Below are 27599 nucleotides of genomic sequence, written 5' to 3' on the forward strand. Positions count from 1 at the left end.
TATTACCACATGTACCAACATACAGTGAAAATCTGTTTGCATGCTATCCAGCAAGTTTATTTTGCTTACTTCACTGTAAATGCGCTCTCCAGTGAAACATGATCATCTTGGTATGATACCTGACAATAGCGTATATCCTTAACAGAGCTGGGTACTTTTACGTCAGGCAATAATCCTTGAATTAATTGTTCTCTATTTATGCGTGGTGTCCAGTTGACCTAAAATTGAAAGAATGTATTTGGTTAACGAGAAGGAGCAATGCTACGTGTCGATAAACTAAGTTGAATGTCCAGTGATTTCAAGTACAGATTATAATAATTGAAATCTAAATCATCCTAAAGGTTACTAAAAGTTAATCCCACTGCATTTGATTTTTAAAATATGAGATTGACACAGAAAAACACAAAAAAAGATGTTAAGGAAATAACTTTGGTCGCATAACAAAATGAGCCTCAAACTACAATTAACAAATGAATGTGAACTACTTCCAATAACGTAGAGGATAGCATAAAAAACAGCCTAGTAACAGGAAGTGGAGTTGAACAGTTACAATGTTTGATCTACAAAGCTCCCCAAAAGATTGCAAACAAGTATCAAAATTCTCAAGCAGACCAATTCTGAAATTGAAAGACAGGATGCTGCATAATGCACCAAAGGGAATTTGAAATATAGTTACTTACTGATGTAAGTTAATGAAATAGCTTTCAAAGTAACAATCAAATGAAATGAAGGAAGAAGCAAAACAAACCCCACGAGTCGGGATTTGTCTAATGTTTCTTTACCAAGAATGAAAGATAGAGGCACAATCAATCGAAAGGAGTTAATGGAGATGTTTTGTTGAGGAGAGAAAGCTTCACGCTAGAGGCGAGTAGAGAGAGATATTTGGAGATTCTACTATAAGCTGATAAACAGACAGGAAGCAAGATGGTTTCATACAAGATGGAATGGTGAAATTAAGATCATGGATTTCTATCAGAATTTTTCACAATAATGAATTCCAAAGGGGGGTCATTGCTTTTAGTAGGGCAGCAAAGAATGACGAAGATAGGTTGGAATGGAAGGCAAATGAGATTTGTTGCATCTAAATGTAATGAGGTAGGAAAGGGAATAATGTGAATTTAAATTCAATAGGTGAATGGTGGGGGTGGATGGAATCAAAAGTATTAGTCCTTAGTTCACAGAAATCAGAAGCATTCAGCCATATAAAGAAAGTGACATGAATATTATTATAAGTCCAGAAGTAAAAGAAAGAGTTAATAAGAATTCTGCAGAAAACCAAGCAGAACCTAACCTGCTCAATATATTTCTGCAAGGAATCGAGACACATTGATCCCTGCAACCAAATCAATCTTAAACATCTTTATTCCATTCAGATATTGTAAAGGTTTGGGATCCATATACTCAGAAGGCCAGGGCATAAGGAATCATTTCAGATTCTTGAGTGAGTTGATAAATTCAATCCCAATATTTGGATATTACATTGTGTCAATGCTATGAAAGCAGAACAATTGTAATTTAACCAGTTCACAGTGACCTGTGGTAAATTATTGGAATAGCATGCTTAAAATGTAAGAAAGAATAGACAACTGGTTAAATATTTAAAAGGAATTAGGAATTAAGGGAGCTCAAACTTGTAGAACTGGTTACAGATTAGCGATTATTTTCAGAAGCGTCACTTGCAAAGTGAGCCAAATGATCGCTCATGCTGCAATTACAATTATTCTGTGTAAGTGTATTAAATAATGTAATATTCACTATAGATAACATTAACAAGATAACTTAAAGATCAGTGTTCACCTTAATTTTTTCAGCCAGAGATGAAATGACAACAATGTGCCGGTCACCCTCATCATACATGCGGAAGATAAGATGTTGAATCGTGTCACCAGCTATCCAATCAATTTCATCCTGGTGTTTGATAGGTATTGCTTTCTGTCCATCCATACTGAAGATCTGGAGTTTAGCAACTTGAGTGCTCGGGAGCAATTTGATCACTTTCTCCACTGAAGGAACATCTTTGCAGCTCTGCATATTAAGAACAATATAATAATTCATAAAAAATCATATTAAACAAAAAGAGAAAGTAACAAAAACTATGAAACATCCTGGTAGAAATATCTCACCACCTTTTTCAACTGTTAACACCATGAATTCATTTAGCACGTTACAAAACCAAAACATTATACACAATGGAATATCCATTACCATGAAATAGGCTTCATAAACCCCGGAAAGTGCAAATATACAAATTAAGAAAACTTGTAATATTTGCATTGTATTCAGGAACAAAGACAAGACAAATTTCAAAAATATGACAACTACTGAACTGACATTGGTATGTCGATCACCCTCTTGCTAAAGAGAAATGCAACTCTGGCTACCCTCCAGTGTCTCGCACAATCTGGACTAAATCTATGATTTTTGACATTATTCACTTGGTAGTAGATTAATAATTTGCAACCCATGTCCAGCTATTTTCCTTTCCCCTTCCTACAGTTTTCTCCAACATTTGCTACATTTCCTTCTCCAAAAAGACCATTCAGTATTGATATATTGCTGTCATCTGTACAGAGATAGTGAAAAACATCAGTTAATGTGCTACTCATGTAAAACATCCATACATTAATATAATCAAACCACACATTTTCAGTTTATCTGACAAAATATTAATAAAATGTTACACCATCTATCAGAAAAAGTAAAAGGAATAAACAGACAGGCCACTCCAAAACCCAGAAGAAATGTGGATTACCATCTGACAAAATTGATTAAGTTGATTGCATTCATTGATTAAGAGAGTTAAAGGGATTATATAGATAATGTTAACATGCACATAGGCTTGAAAAGCATTTGATAATGTAAGATACCAAACTATTAGCAAAATTGAAGCCAACAAGGTAGTGACAGCATCGATACCAGATGGTTAAAGGAACAGAAAGTAGTTCGGCAATTTATTTTAAAAGACGAAGAACAAGAATAATGATGAATCCAGGTCAAGTGCTAGGCAGCTCATTTCAATCTCACTTGCATTTCTTGGAAATATCCACAAACTTTGGTCATTTGTATAAAAAGTACAAATTTCTGTTAAAGATATCCATATCTATTCCTTATTAATACACTCCCTAAGTATTCAAGTGTTGCTGGACCAATTATCCTCTCCTTTGCAAAACAAATATGAACTTTCTAATTTTGTTTGAATCATAGTTTTTTGTTTATTAACAGCTACTAAATCATACTTCAATCATTAACATTATTAATTCTAATGTTGTGAAAATGGAAGCCTATTTACATACAGCCTCAATCCCAAATCCAATCACAGAGTTTCATTTTCATTCTCTGGATCTATCGCTTAGAATGGTTTCCTTTTTAACTCTTCATTATTGTACTGTTCCAACCGAGAATTATCTGAAAACCTCTGAAAAACGCTGATTACATCAAATAGAGTAGATCCCAACACTGGTCAGGAAATGCCGCCTTTTCTTGCAGAAGTCACTTATGACCCCACAAGTAACCATAAATGCTCAGTTATATGGATTTCCCCTCTCAGTTATGCAGTTAATTTATGTTTATCCTGAGACCTTAAGGAAACAATGCAATTTTGCTGACCTGCATTTTCAATTCCAAATCCTGAAAATTTCACTACATCGATTCAGTAACTTCCTATAACAAATGCCAACATAAAATAATTTGCTCCCATTTTTCAAAATATTCAGTTGAAATAACCTATTAGCAATTCAATAATGTCTGTTCATTCCCATATCTATCCTTCTCCAATACAGGGGGGATGGATTTTATACAAAATTATTCCTTGGATGAAGGCATTGTTGACAATCAAACATTACCCCATTCTGGTTGCTTTCCTCCAAGGAAATAACAAGATCCTCTCGTAGTGATTCTACTCTAGTTTTGTGGGTTCCAAGCAGTTAACAGAAGATAATGTGCAACCTCATACTCTAACACAGATAGGGCATGTGTGACATTCCTTCCACTGCTTTCGGTGGTTTCCTGATACATGGGTGAGGGTCTCAATAAAATCCTGAATGCTGCTGCTCCACTTGAATTGTGGGAGAGAGGTTTCACACACATTAGGGAGATGTTGCACATTTGTGTAATCAATTCTTATGGCAGTGTTCAGATACCCTGTGACTTGCCCAATATATTGAGGATTCAATGTTCTGGATAATAGCCTGAAAGAGGAAACTGACATTTTGTAAACATTTGCTTCCAATGAGACAGCACTGATGGTTTTGCCAATGCCTTGAGATTCCAACTATAGGTAGAACAGGTTTCAGAAGTACGTGGGAAGAGATCACTAAGGCCTGATAGACCGTGTGTTTTGTGCCGAGAAGTTGAACTGTGGCAACCCCCGATTCCCAAACAAAGACCACCCATATTTATCAGTGTCACGATGTCCCGGAATATCAAGGAGCAGAAACCATGAAGGAAAGAATTAAAGGATTGTGCTGGTGGCCAGGTGGTGATGGGGAGGTGAAATATTGTATTCGCAATTGTGTAATCTGTGCCCACAACAAGCCTATACGTATGCTCAGGAAGGTAAATTGAGGGCCTTACAGAATACATTGGACTCTTACCAAACTGTAAAGTGGAGGTAAAAACATATTCTGATGATAATGGATATCTTCAGCAAATCAGTAGCAAATTTTCCAACCTGAAAGAATACTGCCAAGGCCACATCATACCCAGTATTTTTTCATCAGGAGGGGCCTTCCCCAAAGCAGAGTACTCAGGGACTCTGGTCACCAGCCAGGTAATGCAGAAAGTAATGAGTTTGTTTGGCATCAACCAAAGTTCAATATCGCAAAACGCCCTCAATCCAGTCTAATAGTGGAATGGATGATTGTTTGCCCACAAATCCACCATAAAAACTTTGCTTTAAATCATTCAGATTTCCCAAAATACAGCAGCTGCAAAAATGGGCAAGCAGAACAAAAAGCAGGCATAGTTTGACGGCAGAATGAACCCAAGGTTATGCTCCAAGTCTTCCAACTGGACACTCCTTTTTAATAAAAATATTTTTAGAACAGGGTAAGCTCCTTCATGTATAAATTGCTGCTGAACACTGAAAACTGGGTGGTACCATGTCAATCAAATGAATGCCCACAATCAACACAACCTCGATCGGTTGTGTAGTTTAGAGATACAGCGCGGAAACGGGCCCTTCGGCCCACAGAGTCCACACCGACCAGCGATCCCAGCATATTAACACTATCCTGCACACATTAGGGACAATTTATACTTATACCAAGCCAATTAACCTACAAACCTGTACGTCTTTGGAGTGTGGGAGGAAATCGAAGATATCAGTGAAAACCCACATGATCACAGGGAGAACGTCCAAACTACATACAGACAGCACCCACAGTCGAGATTGAACCCCGGGTCTCTGGCTCTGCAAGTGCTGTAAGGCAGCAACTCCACCACTACGCCACCGTGCCGCCCTAAAGATTTGAACCTGTTCCGTGACATGACAACAAAATGTGGTTGCACTCACGTCCTCCTATCCCAAGAGGGATGAGGCCTTGATCTTGAACCCCCAACTCCTCGCCTGCCTTAGACAATGCACCATTCCCACTCCCTCCAATCCCACGTAGTGAGAATGCCAAGCCCTAATCAGTAGTCAGGAGAGATCTTGTGCGATCATGCAAGTCTCGAATAAAAGGTTGTCATTCCTGAGAAAAGGAGAGAATTCAGTGACTCAAATTGGGAATTTGAATTTGGCAATTGGGGAAATTGATAATTAGTGTATAGTTAAATTGGAAAACATTATTTGGATTGATTGGTTATCAGTTTTTCTGCAAAATTGATTTCTCCAGTAAATTAGAACAAATAATTGTCTTTCCTAATAATAGCTGAAATGCAACAGGAATGAGGAAAACTAGTCAAACTAAGAATATAAACCATGCGATGCAGCAAAAAAAGGGTGGAAAACAAGAGTTTTAAGTAGTTCCTGATATCGAAACAAAAGTGAAAGTTCTAAAAAAGGTTAGTAAGAAACTTTTGACACATTCGCCAATACCTATTGTCTAAATCCATCAAAGTAGAGATAATGTTGGATAAACAAAACTCTTACCGTTATCTCAATTTTTGCTTTCAACGTCTGGTCCTTCCTAATATTTTGCACATGTATTATAGGGCCAGTTAAGATTCCAGTACCGGTATTGCTGCAATCCACTGTATACACAGGCAGATTTGGGGCACCCAGAAACTAAAAAATAGAATGTAAATAATTACAATAAAATCAATGGGAACCTGACAAGCTATGTTCCAGAGATAGGGAGTGCTTTAACTGAATGGTACAGCCATTACATCACAAACTCTTTTGGATTCTCAGTTCAAACCAAGTTCAGGATAATGAAATACAGAACTGCACATAACAATAAAGTGACCATTGCTATTCCCATAACTAGAGAAGACTCCCAAGTAGAATCCTTAGGGTGTGCCGTTAACCACGCCACACAGCCATCTGTTACCCAAAGCCATAAGATGCAAACACAAAATTTCCCCAAAGAGACACGTTTAAAATATATCACAAGAAACAAACCCAACCAGGTTAACAGAATAAATAGTGATCTAAGTGCAACTTCTCCCTTTACAAAATTTGCAGCATACATGAAAATCCACTTGGATGTCTGAAGTATATTTTTCATTATTATGAAAATGTAGATTTATACGTGATAGATTTTTTCAGTTTTCTCAAGAAATCATTTTAAAGCTTTAAAATCAGAAATGTAACTTCTATTAATTTACTTGTCTTTTCAAACTTAAATATATTTGTGCGCAATGAGGTTAGTGTAGTTGGGCAAAGAGGTTGACAAAGATATGATTGATGGGCCAAAGGGCCTGTGGTAATGTTGCACAACTTTGACCTTATAACTAGTGGGTATAGTTAAATTGGGAAACATTATTTGGATTGATTGGTTATCAGTTTTTCTGCAAAATTGATTTCTCCAGTAAATTAGAACAAATAATCGTCTCTCCTAATAATAGCTGAAATGCAACAGGAATGAAGAAAACTAGTCAAACTAAGAACAAAATATTTGCTAACAAACTACTTAAATTGAACTAATTGAATGGCAGATATTCAAGTACTGACTGGTTCTGAAATCATAATCTGCAGCTGTGTAAACAAAGACTGCTCTCTGTTAGAACAGCACACAGCTGAAGCCACTTGACAAGTGGTCTGGAAACAGTTCACCATATGTATACAGTCATGATGGATAACCATATTGGGGGAAAAAAGCAAGATGGGAATTGGGCTAACCATTTTAATGTGGATAGCTAATGAGATGATTTATTGTCTTAACTATATTAAGAGCAAAAGGGTAACTAAGGAGAGAATAGTTCCCCTTAAGGATCAGTGTGATCACCAATGTGTAACACCACAAGAAATGGACAAAGGCTTAAACGAATACTTTAAATATGCTTTGACTGAAGGAGGTCTTAGAAGCTAGGCAATGCATCAAAGAGAACGGTGATGCTTTGAAATACATGAACATTATGAAAGGGATATTAGCAGTCTTATAGCCATAAAGGTGGATAAATCCCCGAGACTCAACTGAGTGCACACTGGGACATTACAGCAAGCAAGGGAGGAAATTGCTGGAATAAAGGAGGTGTTGGAAGACTGCAGAATAGCTAAGATTGTGTCTTTATTTAAGGATGGTGAGCCTAACATCAGTGGTGGGAAGATTACTGGAGGGGTTTCTGAGAGACAGAATCGATTGTATTCAGAAAGGCGAAGAAGATTGATTTGGGATAAATACCATGGCTTAGTGCATGGGAGATTGTCTCTCATGGATTTGATCTTTTTTTCAATCTTAAGAGGTGACAAGAGAATTGACAAGGGCAGAGCAGCGGGCGTTGTTAATATGGACTTTAGCAATGCCTTTGGCAAGGCTGCACAGGGTAAGCGGGTCTGGAAAGGTAGATCCTATGGAATCCAAGGTAAGATAGGATAGATACAAAGTGGGCTGGAAAGAGACAGGTGGCAGTGGAGGGTTGGGTTTCCAGACTGGAGGCCTGTAGAGCCTGCCGTCAAAGTCAGGGCTGGGTTCCATTTGTCAAATATCCTAACCATTTGGATATTAATGCAGGTAGCATGATTACTAAGCTTGTGGATGCTTACCCAAAATTGGTAGTATGGCAGACAGTGAAGGTCTTAGGCTGCAATAGGATCTTGATTAACTGGCAAAGTAGGTTGGGGAATGGCAAGACTGAATTTACCCGACATGTGTCCAGGCCACGTCATGCAGAATGAATGACAAGGTCCTAGAAATTGTTAGAGAGCAGAGAAATCTACAGGGACAGGTACATAATTCCCTGAATATGATGACATAAGTATACAGGTTGATGAAGGCAGCATGCCTCCAAGCATCAGGGCGTTGAGTACAAGGCTTGGGATGTTATGTTGTAGCAGTATATAAGATGTTGGTGAACCTGCACCTGGAATATTGTGAGCAGTTTGATTAACATATTATAGAAAGGATGTGAATAAGCTTAAGGGTGCAGAAAAGATTCATAATGATGTTGCCAACACAAAAGGACAGAAATCAACGCAAAAGGACAGAAGTTCAAGGTGAGTGGGGAAAGATTTGAGGAGCTGAGAGTCAGGTTTTTCCAGAGGATGGTGGGTATATGGGACCAACCAGAGGAATGGTAGAGGTAGGTACAATTACATACTTTAAAATATATTTGGACTGGCACATGGAAAGAAAGTGTTGAGGGATATAAGCCAAATGCATGAATATGGAACTAGTTTAGGTGGGTACCTTGATCAACATGGACGAGTTGAGCCAAAGGGCCTATTTCCATGCGGAATAACCCCGACTGAAAGATCGAGATTGGTTGGCAAACTGGTTCCAAAATGGGCTTGGTAATTGAGTATTGGGCGATGGCCATTTTCCTGACTGGAAACCAGCACCACAAATACCACAGAATTCTGTACTAGAACCTTTATGAGACTTGATGAGAACTCAGGTTGCCTGATTAGCAAGTTCACAGAATACACACAAATTGGTGGAATCATGGATAGCTAAGGAGGTTCTCTCACAATTAAGGACATTGATCGATTGGGAAATTAGGTGAAGTGGTTGCATAAGGAATTTAGTCTAGAAAAAAGAGTGTCGGAGGTTATGGGGAGAAGGCAGGAAAATGGGGTTAGGAGGGAGAGATAGATCAGCCATGATTGAATGGCGGAGTAGACTTTATGGGTCGAATGGTCTAATTCTGCTCCTATCACTTATGACCTTAAAAAGTGAAGTAACGCACTTAGAAAAATCAAATTCTGCTAGGACATGCAGAGCAGGAACTTCTAGCGTAGCGTCAATGTGCAGGGACAATTCCATAATTTTCTCAAAGTGGCAAAACAGATGGATAGGGTATTTGAAGATGGCATCTGGCATACTTGCTTTCATAGGCTAAGCCATTGGGTACAAGAGCCATTGGACATCATGATGCAGCTGCGGCATACTTGAAATATTTTGTGCAGTTCTAGTCACCGCACTAAAAGAAAGATGTGGTAACAATAGTGTGTGGAAAATATTCAGACACATTGCCTGAATGAAGGGTTGTGGTTTGAGAGGAGATTGGATAAGCTGGGTTTAACCTCACCGGAACATAGGGATGACCTTAGAGAGCTATAAAATTGTAAGATTTATAAAAATAGATAGTTGATCATCTTTTCTCCACAGGGAGTCTACAACTACACAACATAGGTTTAAAGCGAGAGGAGAAATTTAAGAGATCTGAGAATTAAGATTTTCCAAAGATTAATGTTGGTTATCCGGAACAAGCTTCCAGAGATGGTGGTAGACATATATTGTTCCAGCATTAAGAAAGGTGTAATTTGACCAGTACAAAGGAAAGGAGCAGAGGGATATAGGTCTAATGCAAGCAAATGGGATTAAGATAAGCACATTATATATGGGCGGCACGGTAGCGCAGCGGTAGAGTTGCTGCTTTACAACGAATGCAGCGCCGGAGACTCAGGTTCGATCCTGACTACGGGTGCTGCACTGTAAGGAGTTTGTACGTTCTCCCCGTGACCTGCGTGGGTTTTCTCCGAGATCTTCGGTTTCCTCCCACACTCCAAAGACGTACAGGTATGTAGGTTAATTGGCTGGGTAAATGTAAAAATTGTCCCTAGTGGGTGTAGGATAGTGTTAATGTACGGGGATCGTTGGGCGGCACGGACTTGGAGGGCCGAAAAGGCCTGTTTCCGGCTGTATATATATGATATGATATAAGCATGGATAAGAAAGGCCAAAAAGATCAATTTCTACACTGACTAATATATAATGTTATAATTTTATATCTAACCTGACCACTAGAAAACAAAACACAAAATTGTCTTTCAACGATCTCAGTTATCTAGACATCAGGAAACAATGCTTATTATAAAGTGACCCATCAGAGCAAAAATGCATTTATTCAGTGAACCACTGCATTAAGGAGAGTGGAGGGAAATTGGAAAGGTAACTGAAGGCAAGGAAAACTCCAACAGTTAAAAATGTTTACCTTACAATGTAGCACCAACTTGGGTTGTGCTGTAATATTCCCTGCTTCATCCAACACCTCAGCATGGAATGGAAAAGTTGTTCCATTTTCAATAACTACTTTATTAGATTCTGGCTTTATTCTCAATGTTCGCGGCAGTCCTGCAATTCGTAATACAATATTAGAGCTTCCATAAAGATGTCACATATTCTGACCTCATCCCTTTAAGATCGTTCTTTTTGTTCAATAAGTTATAAACCAGAAACAAATCAGTTGATTTTTACTAAAATGAACATTATATTAGTTTTCATACCTCTACAAGATATCACTGCTGAACTAGATAGGCACACTATGGGGCAAAGATTGTTAGATGACACTTGGGAAATTATTATTTTTTCTCAGAGTCTCAGAGATTGAGGGGAACAGTAACAATTTTGCTACACCCATTTTTAATCAAACTACGCAAAATAAAAGCTTGGGACCTTGTTCAGACAACTGGTCAACACTATTCCGGACAGCAGAAATGCCTCAACAGCTTGGAAAAATGTTTGGCCCACAACTAGCTGGGGAAACCTGCAGCTCTGAGCCAAAGCACTCTACACTGCCACCAATGACCACCTGCAAGTTTGCAGACCAGAACATAAATAGATGTGAGAGGAACAAACCATTTGACAAATTTGTATCTGCTCCACCATTCCACGTCAAGATTCTTATTTCTGTATCTCCATTCCTGCAACTATACTTTGGTTATCTTCATATAAAATTATCTATCGATCTACCTTGAATATACTAGCCAAATGAATCTATAGAAAGAACTCCAAAGGACTCATTAACCCCTGGGTGTGAAATCACTTTTCCCAGTCACAAGGCTGTGGCCCAAAATTTGATTCAACACAGTCAAGTTACTAGCTAGGTTACCAGAGGCCAGGACAATTGATCAGGAGACAGTAATTCACCACAGATGGTAATGTGAATCTTTGTAATTAAATGGAATAAAAGCTACGGGTCAATTGTTGTAGGTTTCCTACTGTCTTTTAGCAATCTACAATTGTCTTGGGGCATAACAAGATCCACAAATGTGTTTGATTCTTAAGTCTTCTAAAGCAGCGATGCAGGCTGCACAGCTCAGGGTTAATGAGGTTAGTGAAAACCAAATCCTTGAATGAAGAAATTCAAGTGATAAGATTGAGTCTAATTATGCTGGCAAGTACACAAAATCTGCTTTGATCTAACATGCCATTTCAGTGTCAAAGTGTGGCACACAAGCAATGCAATTACTTTGCCTTAATATTTGATGGAATGAGATCCAGCACTGTTCTTTTCAACTTGTGTTATTAACGCAGTCGTATACAATTCAAACTGCTAAATATGCCAGAATTTATTAATACTTTCGTACATAGTTCCAAAAATTTTTCAAATTCAGGAACTTACCAGGTAGTAGCCGAATTTTTAGTGTTTGATTATCTTCCTTCAATCCAGGCAAGATTACCTTAAGATTGAAGTTCTATAAAGACATAATTGAACACGTTTGTCAGATGCATTAATATTAGTACTGTCAGATTAAAGATTTAACAAACAAAAGCAGTTCAGAAATTGAACTATATTCCATTTCCTGAAATACACTGACCAGGGAAAAGAATTAAACATAATTATACAAATGTTCACATCACAATTACACAAATGTTCACATCACAATTATACAAATGTTCATAACATCAGGATAATCAAAATCATATGCAGCTATGGAGAAAAAACAGGGAAGTATAATTAAACATACCTTGCCTTGGCAGTTGGTCACAGGACCTCTGGCAGTTACACTTTTTATGATGAAATTTGTCCCCTTTGACACACATGTTTCATAACGCAGCTCTAACCCACTGCAAAGAACAATTAAATTAGAAAGTTACATTTTGTATCTAAAACAAAATAACATAAGGAATAAATGTGTCTTTTTCAGGCTGGAAATAACCCGGGAATTCATTCTGGGAATAATCCAGAAGATGCAGGATCTTTTCATTCCAAAGAGGAAGCAAGACTCTAGAGGGAGAAAGAGGTGACTGTGGCTGACAAGGGAAGTCAAGGACAGTATAAAACTAAAAGAGAAGGCGTATAACATAGCAAAGATTAGTGGGAAGCCAGAGGATTGGGAAGCTTTCAAAGAACAGAAAGTAACAAAAAAGGCAAAAGGGGGAGAAAAGATGAAATACAAAGGTAAGCTAGCCAATAATATAAAAGAGGATAGCAAGAGTATCTTTAGTAATATAAAGAGAGTAAGAAAGAGGTAAGAGTGGAAATTGGACTGCTGGAGAATGATGCAGGAGAAGTGATAATTGGGAATAAAGAAATGGCAGAGGAGTTGAATAACTTTTTGGCATCAGTCTTCACAGTGGAAGACACCAGCAACGTGCCTGAAATTCAAGAGTCAGAGGTTGGACATTAGTGGAGTGGCACTTACTAGGGAGAAGGTGCTTGGGAACTTGAAAGGGCTGAAGGTGCATAAGGCACCTGGATCAGATGAACTGCACCCTAGGGTTCTGAAAGAGGTGGCTTTAGAGACTGTGGAGGAGGCATTGACAGTGATATTTCAAGAATCACGACGGACAGGAGGGGTCCCAGATGATTGGAAAATTGTCAATATTACCCCGCTGCACAAGACGGGAGCAAAGCAGAATAGTGGGAACTAGTTCGTCAGACTTTGGTGGTTGGTAAGATTTTAGAGTCCATTATTATAAAGGACTAGACCAAGTGGACCCAAACATCTCCTGCATTGGTGCAGCACCCTCTCCTCCCCCACTCCCCTCCCATCTCTCTCCCCCTCCCTCCCTCCTCCCCCCTCATCCTCCCTCCTTCCCCCTGCCTCCCTAGGAGATAGATTTAAACTTTAAAATGTGAATAACTTAAAAAATATAAACACCGATTTCAATGAAACTTCTTCCATTAGCACCATAAGGGGCAACAGTGAGTAAGGTGGGCCTAAAATTGTCGCACTATCATGTACCATTTTGGCTGTAGTTCAGGAACAAACAAACGAGTTTTAGTATATAGATGAGGTTACGGAGTACTTAGAAGTTCACGATAAAATAGGCCAAAGTCAGCATGGCTTTGTGAAGGGCAGGTCTTGCTTGACAAATTTGCTGCAATTCTTTGAAGAAGTAAATAGCAGGACAGCCAAAGGAGAGTCAGTAGATGTTGTTTGCTTAGATTTTCAGAAGGTCTTTGATAAGGTGACACACGTGAGGTTGCTAAGGAAGATGAGAGCCCACAGAATCAAAGGGCAGATACTAGTATGGATAGCAGTTTGGCTGGATGGTAGAAGACAAAGAGTGGCAATAAAGAGTGTTTTTTTCTGGTTGGCTGCCAGCTGCTCTTCATGTTGTATCTTAATGATTTGGACAAGGTGATTGGAAGGTTTTGTGGCCAGGTTTGCGGATGATATGAAAATAGGTGGAAGAGCAGGTAGTGTAGAGAAAGCAGGGACTCTGCAGAAGGACTTGGGCAGGTTGGGGAATGGGCAGAGAAGTGGCAGATGGAATATAGTGTTACAAAATGTGGAGTCATGCATTTTGGTAGTAGGAATAAAGCCGTAGACAATTTTCTAAATGGGGAGAGAAACCAGAAATCGGAGGTACAAAGGGACTTGGAGTGCTGGTGCAGGATTCCCAAAAAGTTAATCTGCAAGTCAAATCGGTAGTAAAGAAAGCAAACAATGCTAGGATTTATTTCAAGAGGGCTGGTTCACAAAAATCGGGATGTAATGCTAAGGCTCTATAAAGCGCTGGTCAGGCCGCATTTGGAATATGTGAGCAACTTTGGGCACCATACCTGAGGAAGGATGTGCTGGCTCTGGAGAGGAAATTTACTAGAATTATCCCAGGAATGAGTAGGTTAACCTATGATGAGCGTTTGTCAGCACTGGGCCAGGGCCTGTACTCGCTGGAGTACAGAAGAATGAGGGGGGACCTCATTGAAACATGCAGAATAGTGAAAGGCTTGGATAGAGTGAATGTGGAGAGGATGTTTCCATTAATAGGAGGTTCTAGGACTAGAGGCCATAGCCATAGAATTAAGGGCGTTCTTTAAGGAAGGAGATGAGGAGACGTTTCTTTAGTCAGAGGGTGCTGAATCTGTGGAATTCTTTGCCACAGAAGGCTGTAGAGGCCATCAGTGGATATTCTTAAGACAGAGATATAGATTTTTGATTAGTACAGGTGTCAGAAGTTATGGGGAGAAGGCAGGAGAATGGGGTTAGGAGGGAAAGACAGATCAGCCATGATTGAATGGCGGAGTAGACTTGATGGGCCGAATAGCCTAATTCTATTCCTATCACTTATGACCTTATGGAATGTAATTCAGGGACATCTTGGCTCTTATATTAAAAAACCTGGAAGGAGTAGAGTGCATTGTATCCATGTCTGCCATTGACACAAAGTGTGCTTTAATAAGGGTATTGGATACAGCAACAGGACATAGCTGGGTTGAGTTAGCAAACTATGTGCCATATTTCCATTCAATATGGGAAAGTGCAAGGTCAGCAACTTTGAGAAGTCGAACACAAACTATTACCTAAATGGAGAAATGACAAATTAGGGGATTTCTGTTCTAGCATTCAAATTTATTGCAAGAGTGTTGGAATTTAGAAATGAAGTATTTTTTATAATTGTACAGTGTGTTCGAGGCTATACCTGTTGTGCGTTACAGTCTTGTTCTTCTTATTTAAAAAGGGAAATACTAGCATTGGAGGCAGTGCAAAAGAGACTCATTAGGCTAATTCCTGAGGTGAGCAGATTGACTAAAGAAATTACATTTATATTCTACATGTCAGACTGCAGCTGGAGTAGTGGGCAGAGTTGTGGTCACCTTACGATAAGGATGTGATTAAGCTAGATAGGATGCAGAAAAGGCTCACAACGAAGATGATGCTGGGATTTAACAGTTTGAGTTATAAAAGAGATTTGATAGTCTGGGGGCATTTTCCTTGGAGTGTAGAAGGTCAAGAGTTGATCGTTGAGAAGTAAAAACCTAGAGACACATAAATAAAGTGGATTGAGAGTCTAAAACTAGAGGGCACAGGTTTAAGGCAAGTGGTGAAAAGTGTTAAAGGTGACCCAAGGGGTAAGTTTTTCCACATATAGATGGTGGATATATGGAATTAACAGTGAGAAGGGATAGAGGCAGGTACAATTGGCACATGGATAGAAATGTTTAAGAGGGATATGGACTAAATGCAGGTAGTAACTTGGTCAGTATGAATGCACTGAGTTAATGCTGTACCACTACTTGACTCTAGTGAGTTTGAAAGAAATCTTCTGTGTCATGTAAACTGCAAATTGCTTTTTTTCAATATTTACTACTCAAGGGCAATAGGGATAGACAGAGGGAATCAAAACAGCAAATGCCTATTTATATTGCAAGAGTGAAAAGGTGTTCCAATACCTTGCTTCCACAATTGGTCTGATGTCAGATGTTGGTTGGGTGGAATGCCCAAATTCATCCTGCAAATCCAGAGGAATATTGAAAGGGAGACCAATGCGAAATGGAGGATCCAACATTCCCACCGAAAATCTATCAGGTTTGCCCTCTTGAGAAAAGAAATATTCACCTCAGAAGGCTGTACAAATTGAAAAACATGTCCATCCCTTCAGCAAGAAAATCCCAAATCAATGAGATTAAGCTCAAATTAATAGAGCAGCTTGAATGCACGTAAAGCCACGGGTCTGGCAACAGTGATGCCTTGAAATTATTGGCAATGGAGACCAAGATAAAAAGAGGTTCAAATGTATGCAGATTGAGGCACAGGTGTCCTTGCATCTTTCTCACCTCCATCTGCCCCACCTACCCTTTGACCACCTCAACCTTTCCTGCCCCGAGAGTTCCCACTAAACCCAAGGGCTCCCAGACCTCTCACAATTTTCTCAGACTGCTCCCCTTTAAGCAGCTGTATCCCTCTCTTATTCTGGGCACACTTGCCATGTACCTAGTCATGTTCCAACCCCCAGATAAACAGCTGGCCCTACTCTTGTACATATTCCTGCTCCCCGAGGTGTAGGGCTATTGCGACCAGGTATTTCCCACACCTGGCTCCATCTTTCCATCATCCTTCACCACACAATAGTCTGCCAAACACCTTTTAGCCCATCTCAATCCCCAGTCCCTTTTCATGGTAATGGCTATCTTCCTTGTCCACTTAGTAGCGATGCAGGATCTCGATCCAACTTGACTATTCCTCCTCCCCCTCACAGATGTTGTTTGACCCACAGTTCCTTCAGTAGTTCTATGCTTCAGATTCCAGCATCTGCATTCTCGCATGACTCTTTTGAGCAAATTACTAAGCAGGCCGAGCATGGCCATCTAGTGGTAGCCATATTTTTAGTTATCTTTGGATTGGTCTCCAGCTGTCTTGGTTCTCCTTGACAAAGTAAAGACCCGATTTTAATGGCTCGTCTGCACAGAAATTGCAGCACAATGGCTGTCCCATATAATAAATTAATTATGGAAAGGCAAAGTTGACTGCCCAAAGTGGAATTTCAGTTCCCCCAAGGTTATTCCCAGTGACAGATGGGAACTCCAATCTATTACTTCAGCTCAGGAACTCTCAAGCTTTAATATTGGTATTGCTGCCCAAAGTGAGACATGTTAAGCAGACAGCTAAAAGAACGAAGCAGTGGGGATCAAACAGGAAATCAGTGTTCATAGAGTGGAAATGACCACCAATAATGGGCGGCATGGTGGCACAGCAATAGGCTCAGCATAGAACTCATATGCAACTGTTCTTGACGTGTGACATTGATTCCATCCCATAGAACACTAGTCCAATTCCTGCCCTAACAGGAAAGTCTCAACAAGAAGCAAATCCTCAACCTTATCATTGCCATCTTGGAAAAGGGCATTTGGAGGTTAGCTGGACATAATTTAAGGCCATTTTCAATAAAGGGAACAAATATAACAGTAGGCATTTTCCATAGGAAAAACCTTCGCCCGGACCTTGATGCTTTTTTGAAATCTATCGTGCCACAACAAGCTTTTCTCTGGAGTGGAACTAATGGGAAACCTTTGCTTAACTTGCATCATTTCATCTGCAAAACCAAGGTTCATCCCACAACTTGTATCTTGAATGTTTAAATACCCATCTGTTCCTGAACTGGTGCCGTCTTTCATTGTATAATATTCACTTTTCTTTACCTTTGACAGTGAATTTGAAGATTCTGCTTGGAAGAGGCCTTCCCGCATACGTATCTGCATTACTTTCATTCAACACCACTTGTAGCTTTAAAGTGTAGCTTCCAAGCTTGTTAATATTTTCTGAAAAAAATGCAACTTCATTAGTGTGAAAATACAAAATTAAAATTAATTTCTTTCTCCATGTAGACTGTGCATTTATAAAGAGGTGCTCCACAACATCATCTATTTGTTTGTAAAACTGCATAACTACACCAACAGTATTCAATTACAGCTAAATTACTAGTCACAACCTATGTTTTTCAGTACCTCTGCAAGTAAAACCACAAGTATGGAGATGGAGAATTACACAAGGTTAATTTACAGAATAGCTGCTTGGAAATGCCTAGTTATATCCAATTTGGTAAAAAGAAGAATGTAAAATATTCATGTCAGCAGAAATGCAAGCAGATATTAGTTCTTTTTGACAGTTTTTGTACACAAGCAAGAATTAAAGAGGGTGCAAACATATATTTGTTTAAAATAACATAGCATTCTTCCACACCCTCTTGAAATGTGAACAAAAGTTCCTGAACTGCGTTTTACAATTTGAACATTTTCTTGTGAAAGTACTCACCCATCTTTTTGAACCAATATGGCCATTTACCACCATGTTGACTGATGTGAGAAACAATTTCTTTGTCACCTGTAGAAGCTGTAATGCAACAGGCATTTTTATTATTGTTATTTTACATTGAATGGGATTTTTCTACAATTCAATAACTGTTTCAGCTACATTAGTTTGACACAAATTTATTTTGTTCAGGGAAAAACTTTAAGCAACTTTTGGACACAGTTAAAGGGGAATTGGAAACCCTAAAGAAGTGGTTTGATACTATTAAATTCTCATTTAATCTAAGTAAAACTAAATTTATTGTGTTTGGAAATCGTAAAATAAATTCTGAGGTAACACTTATGATTAATGATATAGAAATTGAAAGAGTATGAAAATAAATTCTTGGGAGTGATAATAGATCATAAAGTCTGTTGGAAACCTCATAAAATCAAAACTGTCGAAATCCATTGCAATAAAGCACAAAACTAAGGACATCTTGAATCAAAATTCACTATTTACTTTATATTGCTCACTCATTGTTCGATACATTAACATATTGCGTGGAAGTATGAGGAAACACCTACAAAACTAGCACTAATTCAATCTTTGTACTGCAAAAAAGAGCCATAAGAATTGTCAATGAGGCTGGTTTTAATGACCCAACCAACCCATTATTTATGAAATCATATACCCTAAAATTTATGGACTTGGTGGACTTTAATACTACAAATAATGTTTAGAGCAAAAGAAAGAACACTTCCTCACTGTATCCAAGGTTTGTTTTCAGTGAAGGAGAGCAGGTATCCACTCAGGGGAAATTATATGTTTGAAAAAAAGAGGGTAAGACAAATGTGAAAAATAGATGTGAGACTGTTAAAGGGGTCAATTTATGGAATAGTTGCAACAACGAATTAAAAGAGTGTAGTAATATGTGTAAATTCAAGAAAATGTTCAAAAACATTATATTTGAAAGATACAAATTATGTGATCAGCACTGAGAAATGACTGACATGACAGAAATGATGCTTTTTGATTATATTTGTGTTTCTTTCTATGTTTTGTTTATCTGCTTCTGACTTATGATGTTGTGCTTTTTAATTATATTTCATTTTATTGTTTTGTTTTACTGCTATTTTGGCTAGTTAGGGTAATGCTTTGTTAACTATTAAGGGTAGGCACAATAAGCTTTGGCTTCTGCCTACACCTTTTTTTACGGTCAGAGAATATTGTGTGATTATATTGTTGATATAATGATTTCATACTATTTAACTTTCACAATTGTATGGTCAATCTGTTGTATTGTATTGACCGGAAAAAAAAAGTTTAACTTAACATGACTGATCACGAGATGCAGCTAAATTAAGAATGTATCATTTGGATTAGGGATATATTATCTCAGGAGTGTTATCTTATCAAATGATCAAATACATCAGATGAAATGATTCCCCCATATTTGTTGTCTTCATCCCCTTTGTTTTTATATATTCGCAAAAGACTTTGTGTTTTTATGCCTCATTTTCTACTTTTAGACAGGATCAGCAGTAGGTGTCAAGCAAATAACAAGCAGATAAACAATTATATAGTCTAAAAAATTACCATTAAAAATTGTATAAACCAGGGAGTTATAAATAAGTTCTGCATACTTACAATGGCAAATAACTTTCAGCTCCACCAATAGTTTTTTTGATCCACCATGACTTGTTCCCGGAAGCTTCTGCATGGTCTCACCTTTTTTATTGAGAATTTCTATTCTCAAAGCACCTGTTAACATGATCAGCATATATTTAGGGACTCATTATGTATATTTATGAATGAAATGTTCCTTAAAAACCAAAGATTGTTTTATTAGGTAACTTTTTATTGCTAAAATTTGTTAAAATATAACTAGAATGCAATCAAATAGAAAACTCTGACCCTGTGGGAAGTCCAGCACCAGCATAAGCCTTAGTGGCTCAGTTTACAGCCACTTTAAAGGTCAGAAAGCTGCATTTAACAGTCTTCTGACCACTACAAGTTAACTTTACTCCAGAGATACCTGCACAAAAATCTTGGCTTACTGTTAATTGCACTACTGAAAGAGCATTTCTGTCAGATATGGTCCTTCAGAGAAAAAAAACATCAACTAATGTGCACACAGCAAATTATCAAAAACATCTGTGCATTAACAACTAATTTGTTTATGTGATGTTGAATGCTGACAGGGGACAGAGAAGTGACGATAGGACCAGAATAGATTTCTCACTACAACCAGCTGAAATGTTTGCAAACACCTCATTCATCTTATACGCCCATACTGGGCTCCGGTATCAATGAAGATCGGGGTAGGGGAAAGACGACCACCCACGAGTAGTTAAAGTTATTCAACAGATGTATTAATTCCACATCGAAGGTATTTATTCACAAAATGCTGGAGTAACTCAGCGGGTCAGGCAGCATCTCAGGAGAGAAGGAATGGGTGACGTTTCGGGTCGAGACCCTGGTCTCGACCCAAAACGTCACACATTCCTTCTCTCCTGAGATGCTGCCTGACCTGCTGAGTTACTCCAGCATTTTGTGAATAAATACCTTCGATTTGTACCAGATTCTGCAGTTATTTTCTTATATTAATTCCACATAATCAGACATTTGCTGTTGTTCAGCAGTCTAGAAATATGCTGTTCCAGTTATTTAGCAAGCAGCACGCTGCCACCTCATTTTTAGTACAATCTCATTCCCCCTCTAGAGCACGCACGACCACATTGTGCAATTTTCTCATGAGAACCTTATCCATTCCAAGAAATTAGAGCTACTGCTTGATCTGCCGAGTTTCACTAGCACCATGCTCTAAGCAAGGTTCTTGCATCTGCAGTTCCAGCATCTGCACTTATTCATTCCAAATAAATAAAATCAAACAGATTGTTCTCAAATTAAGGTTTTATCAAACTTTTGAAATTAATCTATACTGCAGATTTAAAATTAATCTATACTGCAAACATTAAGAAATCATGGAAGAGAGTTTGTCCGAAAAATCTGAGTAGAAGTATAATTTCTTCTTACCTATGGGTATTCCTGCTGGTCTGCTATCGTTTGCAATAAGCTCATCTCCTTCTGGCCAAGTAACAGACAGTTTATCAGGGAGCCTGTTTCAAAACACATGATGGAACCATTTCTATACAGAAAATGATTTTTTAATAACACAGAATTGTGAAATTCTCAAAGCAAATTTAAGTACCTTGCCATTTCATCTTCTATGTATTTCTTAATCATAGTAGGAGCTACATTCCTATCTAGCTTTGAAATTGGAATAGTCTTCACCTCATCGTACAAGGCTTGAGGTTCCTAGGAAGAGAAAAGGGAAATAAGATTTCTTACCGAGTTATAGACTTTTTTCCAGTACCTCCATAGCCACACAAACATAGCATATCTGGCTAACTGGGAAATTACGAACAAATTGGACACCAGTTTAACTTCACTGTAAAGTTGGACCAGACAGAAGCCATCAACCCAATCCCTTCAATTTACCAATTAAGTTAAAACGTTTAGATCCTGCAATGTCACACCAAGTGCAATAATGCTTTTCAGCCTTTTGAATATTGGCACAATCTTTGAATTTTTCACAACGTGTAAAAATATCATTTTAGTTTTGAATTATCAGTGGTGTTAAAACTGATCATTGCTCTAACCACAGGAATAAGACTAGGAAAGTTTGCCTTGTATACAACCAAAACAGTAAAGGCCCTGAAGAACAATGCATTGATCATCAGCTCAAGAGATGAAACGGAATGCAACCTGCAAATTATGCTCACCCAAGAATTAAGCAACTACTGTCTTCTTGAATGTAGCCTTTTCCCTAAAGGATTATTGTCCATACATACAGCTACATTAAGATTCAACTTAAACCATTGTCAGTTGATTATCAGGTGATTATTGGTGGACAACACCAAAACAAGACAAATATCAATAGTCAGGTTAGAGATATCCAGTCGAGCTTCCTGTGTTATATTTGCAATAAGTCGGCGAGCGGGTGTTGATAAAATAGTGTTCAGCTTAAAATAGATGGTCGTGCCAAAAGCATACTCTGCGAAGAGCCAGAGGTTAAATAATGCCATATGGAAATTCTGCACTCAACTGTATTTGTTAGCATTTAGCTGACTGACTGCAGTCTCTTCTCCCTCTCCTTCCAGTATCCTGAATTTGCATCTGTGTGACAGTGTAATATAGTAACACTCCAAATGAGCAAGAATTAAGGTGCAGTTTGCCTCTGCACAAAGAGACTGTTTGGTTTGCCAGATCAGTGTTAAAATAAAAAGTGACATTGAAGCAACATTTCTTTATTGCATATTTCACTGATGCAAGTCACTGACACAAGTCAGCCTCCATATTTTAACTCAATGGTCATAGACAATAGGTGCAGGAGTAGGCCATTCAGCCCCTTGAGCCAGCACCACCATTCAATGTGATCATGGCTGATCATTCTCAATCAGTACCCCGTTCCTGCCTTCTCCCCATACCCCCTTTTCTATTATTTTATAACTATTTCATTTCACATGGGCAAAGTACTTCCATCAGCATTATACTAACCGATGAGACCATTTCAAGCAAGACATTGATGCAAATGTTAAATCAAGGTCCCAAGAGAATCCCATAGCGATCCATTGTTTATTATCCTACACTTGCTCTACCAAGCATTAACATACACAGATATCAGTTACCAAATGTGTAATCAAGAACACAGATTAACATAAAGCAGTATAAACAGTTTGGAAAGTAGTCCATGCTTCTAGACATGCCATTGGGAAGTTTAAGAGCCTTGGTGCAGATTATCACCAACAACACCAAGTGATGACTGCTGCATATGAAGAACTGTTACACTGATTATCACCAAGTGGTGACTGCTGCACAGGAAGAACTGTTACACCTTACAGAATACTGCATCAATAATCGGGGCTCAATCTGTTGTGGCAACCGTGGCATTGTGCAAGTACATTAAGCAATAGCTGGAAGCCACACAGGCACCCTTCCTCAGTTTTAGGAAGGCCATTTTGATACTATTCTCAATTCAATGGTTTTACAGCCTACTAGTACCCTGAGCATGATAAACCAAACATTCTCCTTTGGGTTCCAGTCCAAAGAATTCTGGAAATGCTTTGTTTGGGTTAAGGATGGCATAGATACCAATGTTAACTATTATAGTTGTCTTGGACCACTGAATGTTTCAGATTTTTTAGTCGTGGTTTAGAATATTGTGAACCGATTGTGCCAGGATTCTTCTGTAAATTACATTGTCAAAAGGCAATGGCTTTGAGAAAAGAACAGTATTCCTTTTGCATAGTGTCACAGTTATCATACTGTAATACTGAATGTATGGATTTAGCTACTAATACCAGAATTGAAGATTTCTCTTACGGTTGGCACTAATTTTAATTTGATCCCAATCGCCATTTAGCATTCAAATGAAATATAAAAATAATTTAATAGCCACTCAATAACCATGTTAAAATTACAGTATAGACGTTCAATATAAAAATGCAGATAAAGTTAACTTGGGCATTCTATTACTCACCACAGCTATTTGCACTTCACCTCCAGTGGAAAATACATCACCTTCATGGTCACCATAAAGAAGAAAACGAACAATGCTTCCATAAATTATTGGCACTGTTTTAACTGTCTTAATCTGAAAAAAAGTTAAGACTTAGTTAATTCCACACCAAGTCAAAGTTAGTTGTACAGCATCCAAAGCAGCATTTAAACTGTTTAAATATTGGTTTGAATTAATAAACCAAATAAAACATCTGACTTTATTATTAGATATCAACCCCCAGCAAGATTATTCATTTCCATACTCTTAAAGCAATATTGTGTAGCGATCCCAAAATATAGATAAAACAATTGTTTGAAGCAGTTTCTTGGTCATTTTCTTTTAACTGACTGTAATGTAGAAACTTTTGCTAATGGATTCAAATGCAGAATTACTAATCATTATGCAATTAAAGTGAGTAATCAAACAAATTGTGACACAATTATGATAAGTTATGACCCGCTCTCTTAAAAAGTATTCATATTAATTAGAGGCAGCAGCAAACTGGTATTGCCATTGACTATAAAAATTAAAAAGGCAAGTAACAAGGTTGCATTTGTGTGTAACCAGTGCTCAGAGCTGGGTTCTTAACAATGAATAGTGTTTATACTTTTTTTTTTTTTTTTTACATTTTTACAATAGGTGCAGGAGGAGGCCATTTGGCCCTTCGAGCCAGCACTGCCATTCAATGTGATCATGGCTGATCATTCTCAATCAGTACCCCATTCCTGCCTTCTCCCCATACCCCCTGACTCTGCTATCCTTAAGAGCTCTATTCAGCTCTCTCTTGAATGCATTCAGAGAATTGGCCTCCACTGCCTTCTGAGGCAGAAAATTCCACAGATTCACAACTCTCTGACTGAAAAAGTTTTTCCTCATCTCAGTTCTAAATGGCCGACCCCTTATTCTTAAACTGTGGCCCCTGGTTCTGGACTCCCCCAACATTGGGAACATGTTTCCTGCCTCTAACGTGTCCAACCCCTTAATAATCTTATACGTTTCGATAAGATCTCCTCTCATCCTTCTAAATTCCAGTGTATACAAGCCTAGTCGCTCCAGTCTTTCAACATATGATAGTCCCGCCATTCCGGGAATTAACCTAGTAAACCTAGGCTGCACGCCCTCAATAGCAAGGATGAGTTACTGATTTAAAATATGTGTGTGCCACCATGGTTGCTCTCATGTCCTTGGAAAAATAACTTAAAACAAATTCCTCAACAGAGATGAGCTGGAAACTGGTTTCCTCCTCCTCAAACCTCACAACTGCAAATAAACAAGCGGCAAGGAAGTAGGCTAGAAACAGTTCAGTGAAACAACCCTTAAATGTGTTTGATACGGAGAACTGGACAAAGTGAAATTAATCCATGTGTCAATTGTAGCTGGACTTTAAACAAAGCATTTTCTGCTTAAAAAAAAGTAGAATCTTCAAAATGAAGATGAGAAAAAATGATAAATGTTTTGTCCCACCTTTTATACAGTTCGTCACCGACCACGGTTACATTATTTATAAGAAAATAACTGCAGATGCTGGTACAAATCGAAGGTATTTATTCACAAAATGCTGGAGTAACTGAGGTCAGGCAGCATCTCAGGAGAAGGAATGGGTGACGTTTCGGGTCGAGACCCTTCTTCAGACTGATGTCAGGGGGGCGGGACAAAGGAAGGATACAGGTGGAGACAGGAAGATAGAGGGAGATCTGGGAAGGGGGAGGGGAAGAGAGGGACAGAGGAACTATCTAAAGTTGGAGAAGTCAATGTTCATACCACTCCAACTTTAGATAGTTCCTCTGTCCCTCTCTTTCCCCTCCCCCTTCCCAGTTCTCCCTCTATCTTCCTGTCTCCACCTATATCCTCCCTTTGTCCCGCCCCCCAGACACGGTCACATAATTGAACTAGAAAACAATACATATTCCTACCAAGCAGATTGAATTTTGTCGTAAAGCATATCCTGCAGTCTCATTCAGATTTTTTTGCCAAAGCCAAGAAATAATTTTCAAAGTATTATTGCTTACCAATTGCGCTGCTTCGAATATCTTTCCATCCCACTCAACTGCTTTATATACAGCCCAAGGACTTTGCATACGTTTAGATGGCAAGTCACTTCTTGTGATTGTACCTCTGTAATGACTGAATTTTATTTGCTTGTCATATTTCTCATGGCATTCCTTAAGCCACATTGCAAATTCTCTGTCTATCTTCATCCTTTGCTCCTGAAAGAGAAGTTTGTATTACATTGTTATCATAGACAAAAAGAAAATCAAATAAGCAAGGAATCAATTATTTAAACAGGACATTTGAATAATAGAGCCCTGAAAACTCTAAAGAACAGACTAAAGTATTGAGTTGTAAATGCAAGGAAACATTAAAAAATCTTTCAGTGATTAAAAACGTGCAGAAGCTAGAAACCTGAAAGAGAAAATGCTGGAAATATTTAGCAACTGTAGAAAGAAACCAAGTCAACATTTCAGGCCCTGGGTAAAGTCAGATCTGAAAGAGTCCCTGACTCAAAACACTGACCCTCCCTTTCTGCAGATGCTGCCTGACTGGTCCATTTCCAGTATTCTGGTTTAACCCATTTTCACTCGAATTACAAAAATATTGCACAAGGATATGAAGCTTACAAGATTGGAGGAATAATTGGTGAAGTTTCTGTGGAGGAACAAGTCAAGAATTAACAGGCAGAAGAATGAAGGGAAATAAATGTTTCCTTTGTGGCATAACCCCTGAGCATTTCAAACTGGACAAACAGAATCAAGGGTGCAGGTCAGATGCATTTAAACTGCAAAATAAAATTAAATTCCTCCATTTAGAGCAGACATGTCCAAAGTCCGGCCCAGGGGCCAATCGCAGCCCGAGGTCAGATTTTATACAGCCTGCAGCTTCCGTCTTAAAATTTATTATTTATGGCCCGCCAGCACTGTCTAACAGAATGAAGGTAGGGGGAGAGGGGAGAGGAGAGGGCGACTACACCTCCCGGCGGTCAGCGCTGCCCGACCTCGCCCCCCCCCCCCTGCCACGAGCGGGAGAGGCGACGGCGACTACACTTCCCGGCAGCGGGGTTGAGGGCATGCGGGGGGGGGGGTCGGGAGAGCAGCAGTAGAGCTCTCCTCACCCCGCACGCTCATTGGCAGGCACTCCCGTCAGTCGGGCGGGTACCGCATCCCCCCCCTCCCCCAGCGGGAGAGGCGACGGCGACTACACCTCCCGGCGGTCAGCGCTGCCCGATCTGCGGATTGTCAGACGCGAGGTCCAGGGGGTGGGGGAGCGCATTAGTTAAAGGTCTGGGGGGGGAGCGCATTAGTTAAAGGCTCGGGGGGGCATTGGCCCGTGGGTATTTTCACATTATCAAATCTGGCTCTCTTTGAAAAAAGTTTGGACGCCACTGATTTAGAGCATATAAATGCTATTCTATCACAAAAATTCCCAAGTATTAGACATGCTACCTGACATTACCTTTTCAGAAGAAATATTAAATTAACTGCATGAATTAACAAACCAAGAAAGTGTTACTGATCTTAGCCTCCATTAATTAGAAGATGCTTCATGGAACGTATATTTGCATGGCTGAATGCTTGATCCTCGGGTATCCTCCTACTGAAGATCCAATTTATTGCTGCATTAAATGCTGCAAGTCAAGACAGAAGTTGCATCTATCTGCACTGTTTTAAGAGATTCTTGGGACCAAGACCAAGTCTCAATGCTTTCATTCCATTGCCTCACTTCCAAATTCCTTTTTCACTAAATTGCCTCATT

The 27599-nt window shown here is 38.9% G+C and overlaps 1 protein-coding gene across 1 annotated transcript in view; it reads right to left on the reverse strand.

Annotated features, from left to right (window-relative positions):
* The window catches only part of smchd1 (structural maintenance of chromosomes flexible hinge domain containing 1), a 109863-nt gene that overhangs the window by 52623 nt on the left and 29641 nt on the right, over positions 1-27599 (reverse strand). Inside the window, exons 13-26 of the mRNA XM_078397283.1 lie at positions 25859-26056; positions 23829-23942; positions 21498-21604; positions 21323-21405; positions 19934-20047; positions 18308-18385; positions 17695-17814; positions 15949-16093; positions 12293-12392; positions 11947-12019; positions 10537-10676; positions 6092-6226; positions 1798-2025; positions 70-218 (exon numbers count right to left, since the gene is read on the reverse strand). Of these exons, the coding sequence (XP_078253409.1) occupies positions 70-218; positions 1798-2025; positions 6092-6226; positions 10537-10676; positions 11947-12019; positions 12293-12392; positions 15949-16093; positions 17695-17814; positions 18308-18385; positions 19934-20047; positions 21323-21405; positions 21498-21604; positions 23829-23942; positions 25859-26056 (1784 nt within the window). The remainder of the gene's footprint in view (positions 1-69; positions 219-1797; positions 2026-6091; positions 6227-10536; positions 10677-11946; positions 12020-12292; positions 12393-15948; positions 16094-17694; positions 17815-18307; positions 18386-19933; positions 20048-21322; positions 21406-21497; positions 21605-23828; positions 23943-25858; positions 26057-27599) is intronic.

The sequence above is a fragment of the Rhinoraja longicauda genome, chromosome 4 (assembly GCF_053455715.1).
Source record: "Rhinoraja longicauda isolate Sanriku21f chromosome 4, sRhiLon1.1, whole genome shotgun sequence".
In the NCBI taxonomy this organism is placed as follows: Eukaryota; Metazoa; Chordata; class Chondrichthyes; order Rajiformes; family Arhynchobatidae; genus Rhinoraja; species Rhinoraja longicauda.